Source organism: Pongo abelii, chromosome X (assembly GCF_028885655.2).
Source record: "Pongo abelii isolate AG06213 chromosome X, NHGRI_mPonAbe1-v2.0_pri, whole genome shotgun sequence".
Lineage (NCBI taxonomy): Eukaryota > Metazoa > Chordata > Mammalia > Primates > Hominidae > Pongo > Pongo abelii.
Genome location: NC_072008.2, coordinates 70018244 through 70031283, shown reverse-complemented (window position 1 = coordinate 70031283; position 13040 = coordinate 70018244). Strand labels below are relative to the sequence as shown.

Sequence of the window (13040 nt, the reverse complement as noted above, 5' to 3'; positions counted from 1 at the left end):
ATATGTATTTATTATTTGTAATATTGTTTTCATTTATTTTATTTTTATTTTAAATTTTTGTGGGTGTCTATATTTGTGGGGTACATGAGATATTTTGATATAAGCATGCAATGTGAAATAATCACATTATAAAAAATGTGGCATCCATCCACTCAAGCATTTGTCCTTTGTGTTACTAACAATCCAACTACACTATTATTTATTTATTTATTTTGAGATGGAGTCTTGCTCTGTCACCCAGGCTGGAGAGCAGTGGCATGAACTCGGCTCACTGCAACCTCTGCCTCCTGGGTTCAAGCGATTCTTCTGCCTCAGCCTCCTGAATAGCTGGGATTACAGGTGTGCACCACCACGCCCAGCTAATTCTAGTATTTTTAGTAGAGATGGGGTTTCACCATGTTGGTCAGTCTGGTCTCGAACTTGTGACCTCATGATCTGCCCACCTTGGCCTCCCAAAGTGCTGTGATTACAGGCGTGAGCCACCAAGCCCGGCCACAATTACATTATTTTACTTATTTAAAAATGTATGATTAAGTTATTATTGACTAAGGTCACCCTTCTGTGTGATCAAATAGTATGTCTTATTCATTCTTTCTAACTATATTTTCATAGCCATTAGCCATCCCTATCTCCTCCTAGCCTCTGGTAAACATCCTTCTACTCTCTATGTCCATGAGTTCAATTGTTTTAATTTTTATATCACACAAAAGTGAGAACATGTGATTTCTCAGTCTGTGCCTGGCTTATTTTACTTAACATAATCATCTCCAGTTCCATACATGTTATTGTAAATGACAGGATCTCATTTTTGTGGCTTAATAGTACTCCATTTTGTATATGCACCACATTTTCTTTATCTGTTCATCTGTTGATGGATACTTAAGTTGCTTCCAAATCTTAGCTATTGTAAACAGTGCTGTGATAATCATGGGAGTGCAGATATCTCTTTGTTATACTGATTTCCTTTCTTTTAGTTACATATTCTGCAGTGGGATTGCTGGGTCATATAATAGCTCTATTTTTAGTATTTGTAGCAGCTTCCAACTATACAATATAGTGGTTGTGCTACTGTACATTTCCACCAACAGTGTACAAAGATTCCCTTTTCTCTACATCCTTGTCAGCACTTGTTATTGCCTGTTTTTGGATATAAGCTATTTGCACTGGGGTGAGATGATATCTTATTGTACTTTGATTTGCATTTTTCTAATGATTAATTATGTTGAGCACCTTTTCATATGCCTGTTTGTGGGTTATGTGTCCTTTGAGAAATTATTCAAATCTTCTGCTGATTTTTTTGTCAATTTATTATGTTTTCCTATAGAGTTCTTTGAGCTCCTTATATATTCTGGTTATTAATCCCTTGTCTGATGTGTGGTGTGCAAATATCTTCTCCCATTCTGTGGGTTGTCTCTTCACTTTGTTGATTGTTTTCTTTGCTGTGCAGAAGCTTTTTAGCTTGATGTAATCTCATTTGTCTATTTTTGCTTTGGTTGCCTGTGCTTAAGGGATATTGCTCAAAAAATTCTTGCCTAGACCAATGTCCTGGAGAATTTCCCCAATGTTTTCTTGTAGTAGTTTCATAGTTTGAGGTCTGATACTTAAGTCTTTAATCAATGTGGATTTGATTTTTGTACATGGTGAGACGCAGGGGTCTAGTTTCATCTTTCTGCACATGGATATCTAGTTTTTCCTGCACCATTTATTAAAGAGACTTTTTCCCCAAAGTATGTTGGCACCTTTGTTGAAAATGAGTTCACTTTAAGTGTGTGAATTTGTTTCTGGGTTCTCTATCATGTTCCATTTTTTTTTCTGATTTAATACCAGTACCATGCTGATTTGATTACTATAGCTCTGTAATATAATTTGAATTTGGATGTGATTTCTCCAATTTTGCTCTTATTGCATAGAATAACTTTGGCTATTCTGGGTCTTATGTATGCCTATATAAATTTTAGCATTTTTTTCTATTTCTGTGAATAATGTTGTTGGCATTTTGATAGGGATTACATTGAATCTGTAGATTGCTTTGTGTAGTATGAATATTTTACCAATATTGATTCTTCTAATAGATGAACATGGAATGTCTTTCCATTTTTTGGTGTCCTCTTCAATTTCTTTCATCAGTGTTTCATAATTTTTGAGAAATCTTTTTCTTCTTTGATTAATTCCTAGGTATTGAATTTTATTTGTGGCTATTGTAAGTGGGATTACTTTTTAAATTTCTTTTTAGGATTGCTCACTGTTGGGATGTAGAAATGCAATTGATTTTTTTTGTATGTTAACTTTGTAACCTCCTACTTTACTGAATTTGTTTATCAGTTCTAATAGTGTGTGTGTGTGTGTGTGTGTGTGTGTGTGTGTGTGTGTGTGTGTGGCCTTTAAGCTTTTCCAAATATGTGATCATATTGTCTGCAAACAAAAATAATACTACTTCTTTCATTCCAAGTTGGTTGCCATTTATTTCTTTTTCTTGTTTGATTGCTCTAGCTAGGACTTCTGCTACTATATTGAATAACAGTGGTGAAAGTGGGCATTCTAGTAATGTTCCAGATCTTAGACAAAAGGCTTTCAGGTTTTCTCCATTCAGTATGATACTTGCTGTGGAGCTGTCATATGTGGCTTTTATTTTTTTCAGTTTTAAAAATGGCTTTTATTTATATAAGTCATTGCACATTCCTAATACAGTGATTTCCTGAAAATTACAGTATTTGGTAAACATAAGATTTACAGTTTAGCCATACACAAAGCCTATTTATTTCTTGACAGAATAAAATACTTTTTTTCAAAAAATTAGTCAACTGCAATTTTGCCCAATATTTAATGCATACTAGAATTAAAGCCTATGAAACTAAGTAGTAACAGACGCAATTATCAAACCTTTCATTTGAACACATTCACTTTCAAATTTAACTTCTTATTTCGCCCCATTTAACATTACTTTCTTTGAAAATTACCCAATTAAGCAGTTAACAGTTTTCCATAATATGGTACAGGCCACTGGCATTAACTAGGCAGTTGCCAAGATGTCAAGATGCCTGCAATCTAACCAGATTGAGAAATCTACATATGCCCACAGCAAACCCTGCAAACTTCCAGGGTGACCTGTGTTTCAGTGGAAAGCTTTGCGACAGTTCCTCTTATCTCATTGTTTGCTCTCTGTATACGTTGGGGCTCTCTTTAGCGATGCACACAACTGTGCAGCACTGTAAGAGTATGAGGACAAAGTCCTAATCTGGCTTGCCGGGCCTCTCACCTCTGTGGTGCTCTGCATCGTGATGCTTCTTGTCATCTTTTATTGCCAAGTAAGACTGCCCACTCAGAGCACTAGACAGTGCAAGAAGGCCGGCACTGCCCCCGAGGGGCGGGATTCCAGGAGGCTGAAGTCCCGAAGGGTGAGGCGTAAGGGGAACTGGGGGTCTGTGGCCATGAGAACGATGCTGAGCTTGCAACTGCTGCTGCCCGATGATGGCATTCAACTCTGCCATGGTCACCTGTTTGGCACGTTCGACAGCCTGGGCCACCTGTTGTTGATGTTCCTGAGACAGAAATGGGATGACTTGTGCACAAATCGTATTCAATCTCTTGGCGATTTCAGTCTGTTTGTGCATTTCAATGTTTAATCCGTGTAACATTTTGTAATACATCACATAGTGCCTCTGCATTTCTGTCTTTTCACTTGCCAGTTTCTCACATTCCAATTTAAGGCTGCGACACTGCGCCTGCAGGAACTGGAATTCCTCTTTAATCTGGTCCAGGGACTCCGGGATAGTGAACTTGAAGGGCTGGCCTGCAGCCTGGTGCGGCGTCGGGTGCCTGCTCTGCGGGAACATCGCTCTGGAGGCGGCTGGGGCTCTGTTCCCCGGCAACTCAATTCTCCGGTCAATTTCCAACTTTAATCCCGCCGAGGAAAATTAAGCCGGAAAGCCAGGCAGAAACGGGGAGCGCGCTGGCCACGCACGCAGGCGCGCTCGGCCGGGCGCACCGGCCACTCGGCGACCGCAGTGCTCCGGCTCCAGCTCCCGTCGGTGCGGGCTCCGGCCCTCAGGGCCACATTAGTGGGCGCCCCAGGCCCAGCTGCTTCAAGAACCTGCACGGAGACGTCGGGCGCTCCGGGACTGTGCGCGGGGGCAGTGCTCCAACCCCCCGGCCTCAGCCGCCCGGGCGGGGAGGCGGGGGCGCGGTGACTCCGACCGCACTCCCCTCGGCGATCCGCGTGCGCGGCGCCAGTCCTGGGCAAACAAATCCAGACGAGCTGCTTTTCTTTGCTCTTCTCCTGGTCTGCCTCCTCTTCGGGTTTTCCCCGAGGCGGCGGCGGGCGAGGTGCAGGTGGCGCGGCGGCCCCCGCTAACCCCACACAAACCCGACGCTTTCGGGGCGACTCCCGCAAGACTCGGCTGCGCCCTCGGCCGGGTGCTCGCAGGCTCCCGGGACGCAAAAGGGAGCGAGGTTGAGGACGCGGCGGAGGCTCCCGGCCGGGGAGCGAGGGATGACGAGGCGGAGAAAGTGCGCAGGGCGCGCCGGGAGGCGGCTCGGCACGGCCCGTGCGACCAGCACTCGGTGTTCTCCGCGGTTGTACAAACCCTGCGGCCCGAGGGGGCTACTCCACCGAGAGCAGTCCCGCAAGTGCCCGCTGCTCCTCGAGCCCAGGGAGCATCGGGGCGCTGCGCCTCGCGCGCACTCGCCCTGCACTGCCGGCCCGGCCGCTCCGGACCCTTCTTCCGAGCCCGTTCTTCCTCGGTCTTCTTTCTTTCCTTCCTTCACCTTCGTGTGCTTCGCCGCAAAGGGCGCTCCAGCCCACTGCAAAGTTCTCCCACCACCCGAGGGACTACATCCACGAGATGGTGGGGAAAACAGCAGGAGTGCGCTCCGCCAATCGGCCACCCTCCCCGGCGGGCAAACTCTGCGGGCGAGTCCGGAGTAGTCACAGCGGTGGGGCCAGCGGGGATTTTGGTCGCCGCGGGACGACGGTGGTCTGGGCTGGTGGCGCGGGTCCCGCCCGGCCGTGCGACGGTGGGGTGGCGCAGTCGGCTGCCTCCGAGACGCGGGGCACAGAGTTCCCGCAGCTGCTTCTGCTGCTGCTGCTCCTGCAGCCGCCGCTCCCACCACCACCGCCGCCGCCGCCGCCGCCCGTGCCTCTGGCGCCGGTTACATTAACACGCGGTTTCACACTCCCGAGATAACCAGCGCCGGCCCCGCCCAGCCCCGCTCGGGCGGGGGACGGGAGCGCGGCGCCCTATCTGGATTTTATTATGTGGAGGTATGTTCTTTCTATCCCGTTTTATGAGAGCTTTTTTTTTTTAATCATGAAGGGATATTGAATTTTATCAGAAGCTTTTTGGCATCAATTGAAATAATCATATGGTTTTTATGCTTCATTCTGTTGCTATGATGTATCGCATTGATTGATTTGCATATGTTGGACCATCCTTGCATCCCAGGGATGAATCCCACTTGGTTATGATGAATTTTTTTTTTTAAATTAACACTGAATTCGGTTTTGCTAGTATTTTGTTGAGGATTTTTGCATCAATATTCATCAGAGATATTGGACTGTAGTTTTCTTTTTTTGATGTGTCTTTGTCTGGTTTTGGTTTCAGGGTAATGCTGACCTCATATAATGAATTTAGAAGTATTTCCTGTTCTTCTGTTTTTCGCAATAGTTTTAGTAGGATGGGTACCCGTTCTCTTTAAATGTTTGTGGAAATCAGCAGTGAAGCCACTGGGTCCCTAGCTTTTCTTTACTGAGAGACTTCTTAATATGGCTTTGATCTTATTACTTGTTATTGGTCTGTTCAGGTTTTAGATTTCTTTCTGGTTCAATCTTGATAGGTTGTATGTACCTAGAAATTTGTCCATTTCTTCTAGATTTTCCAACTCATTGGCATATAGTTGCTCGTCATAGCCACAAATGATATTTGAATTTCTGCAGTATCAGTTGTAATGTCTCCTTTTTCATTTCTAATGCTTTTATTTGAATCTTCTCTCCTTTTATTAGTAAGTTCGGCTAAAGTTTTGTCAATTTTGTTTTACTTTTCAAAAAACCAACTTTTTGTTTCATTGATCTTTTGTATTATTTTCTTCATTTTAAATTCATTTATTTCTGTTTTAATCTTTATTTTATTATTATTATTATTATTGAGACGGAGTCTCCTTCTGTCACCCAGGCAGGAGTGCAGTGCTGCTATCTTGGCTCACTGCAGCCTCCGCCTCCTGGGTTTGAGTGATTCTCTTGCCTCAGCCTGCAGAGTAGCTGGGATTACAGGCACCTGTCACCACACCTGGCTAATTTTTGTATTTTTAGTAGAGGCAGGGTTTCACCACGTTGGCCAGGCTAGTCTCAAACTCCTGACTTGAATTGATCCGCCTGCCTCGGCCTCCCAAAGTGCTGGGACTGCAGGCGTGAGCCACCACACCCAGCCTATTAGTTCTTTTCTCCTACTAATTTTAGGTTTGGTTTGCTTTTGCTTTTCTATTTCTTTAAGATGTATCATTAGATTATTTGAAGTTATTCCTCTTTTTTGATGTAGGGACTTACAGCTATAAACTTCTCTCTTTGTACTGCTTTTGCTGTATCCCATAGATTTTGGTATGTTGTGTTTCCATTGTCTTTTGTTTTAAGAAGTTTACAAAAATTGTTTCATCAACCCACTCGTCATTCAGGAACATATTGTTTAACTTCCATGTGTTTTTATAGTTTCCCAAATTTATCTTATCATTAATTTCTAATTTTATTTTATTGTGGTCAGAGAAGATGCTTGATGTTATCTCAATTTTGTTGTATGTTTTCAGACTTTTTTGACCTATCATATGGTCTATTTTAAAGAATAATCCATGTGCTGAAGAAAAGAATGTGTATTCTGCCACCATCAGATGAAATGTTCTGTAAGTATCTATTAGATTCATTTGATCTATACTGCAGATCAAGTCTGATGTTTCTTTGTTGATTTTCTGTCTTGACGATCTGTCCAATGCTGGGAGTGGGGTGTTGAAATCTCCAGATATTATTGTATTGGGAACTATCTCTCTCTTTAGCTCTAATAATGTTTCCTTTACTTATCTAGGTGCTCTAGTGTTGGGTGCATATATATTTAAAATTGATATATCCTCTTACTGAATTTACCCCTTTATCATTATATAGTAACTTTCTTTGTCTCTTCTTATAGTTTTTGTCTTGAAATCTATTTTGTTTGATAAGTATAGCTAATCCTGATCATTTATTGTTTCCATTGGCATGGAATGTCTTTTCCATCACTTTTCTTCTAATCTATTTGTGTCTTTATAGGTAAAGTGTGTTTCTAGTAGGCAACAGAATCTTATTTTTAATACACTCAGCCACTCTATTTATTTTGATTGCAGACTTTAGTTCATTTACAGTCAACATTATTATTGCTAAGTAAAGACTTACTCCTGCCATTTTGTTATTTGTTTTCTGGTGTTATTTCTTTATTTTCTTCTTTAGTGAAGGTGATTTTCCCTGGTGATATGATTTATCTTGCTTTTTGTTTTTCTGTTTCCATTGTATTTTTTTTGTTTGTTTGAAGTTACTGTGAGGCTTGCACCTGCTATCTTATAACCTGGTAACTACTCAACCCTGTTTTCATAAACAAATAAAGAAACAAAAAGAAAACTAATACAAAATTCTATGCCATAACTTTATTTTCAAGTTTTTTAACTTTTTTGTTTCTATTTAGATCTTATTGTACTATGTCTTAAGAAGTTGCTGTAGTTATTATTTTTGTTTGGTTCATCATTTAGTTTTTCTAGCTAGCATTTTAGTTGATTACATGTCACAGTTGCAGTATTATAGCACTGAAGTATTTGGTGTTTTTTTCTGTGCACTTACTATTACCCATGAGTTTTGTACCTTCAGATGATTTCTTGTTTCTCATTAATGTCCTTTTCCTTCTGATTGATGTACTCCCTTAAACACTTCCCATAGGACAGGTCTCTTATGAATGAAATCCCTCAGCTTTTGTTAGTCTGTGGAAGTCTTTATTTCTCCTTCATGATTGAAGGGAATTTTTGCCATATATACTATTCTAGGGTAACAGTTTTTTCCCTTCAACACTTTAAATATGTCATGTCACACTCTCTTAGCCTGTAAGGTTTCCACTGAAAAGTCTGCTGTCAGACATATTGCAGCTCCATTGTATTTGTGTCTTTTTTCTTGCTGCTTTAAGCATCCTTTGTTTATCCTTGGTCTTTGAAAGTTTGATTATTAAATGCCTTGAGGTAGTCTTTGAGTTAAATATGCTTGGAGATATATAACTTTCTTGTATTTGAGTGTTAATAACTTTCTCTAGGTTTCAAAAGATCTCTGTTATTATCCTGTTGAATAAACTTTGTACCCCTATCTCTTCCTCTATCTCATTTGTAAGGCCAGTAACTCTTAACTTTGACACTTTGAGGCTGTTTTCTAGATCCTGTAGGCATGCTTTACTGTTTTATATTCTTTTCTCTTTTGTCTCCCCTAGCAGTGTATTTTCAAATAGTCTGTCGTCAAGCTCACTCTTTCTTCTTCTTGATCAATTCTGCTATTAAGAGACTGATGCATTCTTCAGTATGCCAGTTGTACTTTTTAGATCCAGAATTTCTGCTTGATTTTTAAAATTATTTCAATTTCTGATAAATTAATTTGATAAAATTCTGAATTTCTTCTTTGTATTATCTTGAGTTTCTTCAACACAGCTATTTTGAATTCCCTGTCTGAAAAGTCACATATCTCTGTTTCTCCAAGATTGGTCCCTGGTGCCTTATTTAGTTCATTTGGTGAGGTTATGCTTTCCTGGGTGGTGTTGATGCTAGTAAATATTCTTTGGTGTCTGGACATTGAAGTGATTGATATTGAATTTTAGTTTTCACAATCTGGATTTGTTTATACCTGTCCTTATTTGAAAAGCTTTCCAGAAATTAAAAAGGACTTGGGTGTTTTGATGTAAGCTGTATCTGCTTTAGGGAGCACCCAAATCTCAGTAATGCTGCAGTTCTTGCAGACTCATAGAAGTTGCACCTTGATGGTCATAAACGAGATTAGGGAGAATTTTCTGGATTACCAGGCAGAGACTCTTGCTCTTTCCCCTTATTTCTCCTAAACATATAGAGTCTCATTCTCTGTTCCAAGCCTCTTAAACCTGGGGTTGGAGGTACACAAGCATCCCTGTGGCCATCACCACTAGGACTAGGACCGTGCTGGGTCAGACCTGAAGCCAGCACAGCACTGGGTCTCACTCAAGGCCTGTTGTAACCACTTCCTGGCTACTGCTTATATTCACTGAAGGCCCTGGGACTCTATAATCACCAGGTGGCAAAGCCAGCCAGGCCTGTGTCCTTCCCTTCAGAGAAGTGAGTTCTCCCAGGTCCCAGGTGGGTCCCTAGGTGTCATCTAGGAGTCAGGAAATAGAGTGACAAAACTTAGAAGTCTACCTTGTGTTCTATTGTATTGTGGCTGAGCTGGCACTGAAACCATGACACACAGTTCTTTCAACTCTTCCTTCTCCTTTCTAAAAGAAGAGAACCTTCACTCTGTAGCAACCACCACCTTAGGCCATGAGGAGTTCTGCCAGACTACCACCAATGTTCTCTTAAGGCCCAAGAGCTCTGACATCCGCTTTTGGTGAATGCTGCCTGGCCTGCAACTTACCCTTCAGGGAAGAGGGTTCCCTTCTGGCCCAGGGCAGACCCAGAGATGCCATCCAAGAGTGAAGTCCTGAAATTGAGGACTCCAAGAGCCCACTTGGTGTTATATCCTCCTATAGTCATGCTGATATCTGAAGCCAGCAATTTCAGAGGCTTGCTCAAGGCCCTTGATGTAGCTCAGGGTCCAAGGCGTCTTCAGTTATCAGGTGATAAATGCTGCCAAGACTGGCTCCTTCCCTTCAACGCAGTGGGTTCCTTTCTGGCTCAGGGCATGTCTTGAGATGTCATCAGGAAACTAGAGCCTGAAATGGGGGCCTCACAATTCTGGTCATTGCCCTATCCTGCTGTGGCTGAGGTGGTATCTAAGATGCAAGGCAAAGTTCTCCTCACTTTCCCCATTACTCTCCTAAAGCAGAAGGAAAGGATCTGTTTTGGAGCCTCAAGCTGTGCAGCCTGGGGTTAGAAATGTGGTGATTTCAGAACTCCCTTAACTGTGCTGGCTGGTGTTTCAGTAGATCGTGTGGCCTCCCAGTCCACCGTCTCTGGGCTCAGTTTAGCCCTAGGACTTGCCTAAGAATTGCAGTCCTGATGACCTAGAATGCTTTTCAGGTTTACTTAGAGATACAGAGCACTTTGTCTCCCAGTAGCGATGTGTGAGGGAACTCAAGTTCAGACCACTAGGCTAGGTGACTCCCCTCTGGCTAAGGTTTCTTTAAATGCTCCCTCCATTAGTTCGACATGCATCAGGTAAGTTTGGTCCGGTTTTCCTCTCTGCTCTAAAAGGATTGCACTGAGATTAATGTCTCACAATTGCTGTGCTCACCTTCCCCCACCATCCAAAGAAGCTCTCTGTACCACACTGCTGCTGCCAAGGGTGGGGAAGGGGTGGCATTCGAGATTCAGGAATGTTTTTTCTGTCTCTTCAGTGCGTCTTTCAGCAGTATAGAGTTAAAAGCAGGTATTATGAGGGCTCACCTGATTTTTGGTTCTAATGAAGGTGTTTTTTTTTTTTTTTTTTTCCTCTGTAGATAGTAATTAAATTGGTGTCCTTGCGAGGGTGACGATTGGTGGACCCTTCTATTCTGCCATCTTGGTCCTCTCTGAAAATGCATTTTGTAATATTGTTGTTTCCTTGGAAAATATGTTTGCAGCTGCAGAAAAATAACTAACATTACCTTTGGATTAAACACCTATACTGAGTACTTCCTTGAAATGATTACCTACTGTGAAGTACAATCTGATCCAAAATAGTGGTAAATTCTTCCCTGAGATGAATTATCACCTAGGTAGATATTATTATCCAGATTAAGTAAATTGAAAAATGAAGCTGTTGAATCTTCTTTTCATTTTCTGTGCTTTGTGTTAGAACATCTCCCCAAAGAGTCAGGGTTTTTATTGAGGAATAAAATGACTGTGGGCTTCACTTTTAGGAGTATAATTCAGTAACAATGAGTAGAAGAACTAAGCAGACTGCTTTCCCGTCTTCCCCTTGCAAATTTTTTGAAGATTCTGCATTGAAATAATTATAACACTTTGATTTCAATCAACATTATTAAAATCTTTACAAGCATAAAAAAGGTGAATTCAATACAATTTGTTAGACTTATGAAAAATCTGTAGTGTTACTGTCTAAAAATAACAGAATTTGGGAAGAGAATGACAATAACAAGATATAGATAAGTTCCCTCAAGAGATTCCAGAGTCTTTTTACAAGCACCAGATGAGGCATAGATCTGATGACCTTTGAGTTTATTTCCTACTCTGAAATTTTAAAATTCTCTGATTTCTAAAATTCTCTGAGTTGTCCATCCATAAACCAGTTTCTCACAGCCAGCTCTATGGGCATATATAACATATATTCCCACTTTCATACTTTGGCAAAATAACAATAACAGCATTGATAACATCGATTGATGCTTTGGTATTTTTTATTTTAAATATTTTTTATTTTAAAATATTGTTTACTTTTTACTATAGTCACCCTGTTGTCCTAGCAAATACTAGTTGTCATTTATTCTTTCTATTTTTTTTGTGCTCGCTAACCATCCCCATTTTCCCTATCCCCCAACTGCCATTCCCAGCCTCTTGTACCTACTCTTCTACTCTCTATTCCCGTGGGTTCTGTTGTTATTTTTAGATCCCAGAAATAAGTGAGAAAGTGGGATATTTGTCTTTCTGCCTGGCTTATTTTACTTAACATAATGACCCCCAGTTCCATCAATGTTGTTGCAAATGACAGAATCTCATTCTACTTTTATGGCTGAGTAGTACTGCATTGTTTACATATATTACATTGTCTCTACCCAGTCATCTGTTCAACACTTTGGTTGCTTCCAAATCTTGGCTATTGTGCATGGGGCTACAATAAACATGGGAGTGCAGATATATTTTTGATATACTGATATACTTTCTTTTGGGTATATATCTAACAGTGGGATTGCTGGAACATATGGTAGTTCTATTTTTCTTTTTTTGAGGAACTTCTAAACTGTTTTTCATAGTGGTTGTACTAATTTACATTACCACCAACACTGTATGAGGTTTCCTTTTTCTCCACATTCTCGCCAGCATTTGTTATTGCCTGTCTTTTGAATAAAAGTCATTTTAATTGAGGTGAGATAATATTTTATTGCAGTTTTGATGTGCATTTCTCAGATGATCAATGATATTGAGCACCTTTTCATACACCTGTTTTCCATGTGTATGTCCTCTTTTGAGAAATGCCTATTCAGGACTTTCACCCATTTTAAAATCTGCTTATTATATTTTTCCTTTCCTATAGAGTTGTTTTAGCTCCTATATATTCTGATTACTAATCCATTGTCATATGAATAGTTTGCAAATATTTTCTCTAATTCTGTAGGTTGTCTGTGCATTTTGTTGATTGTTTTCTTTGCTGTGCAAAACTTGTGATCGCATTTGTCCATTTTTGTTTTGGTTGCCTGTGCAATAAATAGCACTTAATAGTGTATTACTCAAGAAATCTTCACCCAGTCCAATGTCCTGATGAATTTCTCCAGTATTTGCCTTTAGTAGTTTCACAATTTGAGGTCTTATATTTGCATCTTTAATATGTTTGGATTTGACTTTTGTATATGGTGAGAGACCGGGATCTAGTTTCATTCTTCTGCATACGGATATCTAGTTTTCTTAGCACCACTTATTGAAGAGACAGTCCTTTCCCCAAAGTGTGTTCTTAGCACCTTTGTCAAAAATGAGTCCACTGCAGGTGAACAGACTTATCTCTGACTTCTCTATTCTGTTCCACTGGTCTATTTGTGTGTTTTTGTGTCAGTACCATGTATTTTGGTTACTATAAGTATTAGTACATTTTCATGCTGCTATAAAGAACTAACTTAAAAATGGGTAATTTACAAAGAAAAAAGGTTAAGTTGACTCAC

The 13040-nt window shown here is 40.8% G+C and overlaps 2 protein-coding genes across 8 annotated transcripts in view; both read right to left on the bottom strand.

The window, feature by feature from the left end:
* The window catches only part of ZC3H12B (zinc finger CCCH-type containing 12B), a 459035-nt gene that overhangs the window by 94753 nt on the left and 351242 nt on the right, over window positions 1-13040 (bottom strand). The window lies entirely within an intron of this gene.
* LOC100937566 (transducin-like enhancer protein 1) lies at window positions 2624-12986 on the bottom strand. Its single transcript, XM_063721182.1, has one exon. It carries the CDS (start codon window positions 3831-3833, stop codon window positions 3231-3233), a length of 603 nt encoding a protein of 200 aa, XP_063577252.1. The 5' UTR covers window positions 3834-12986; the 3' UTR covers window positions 2624-3230.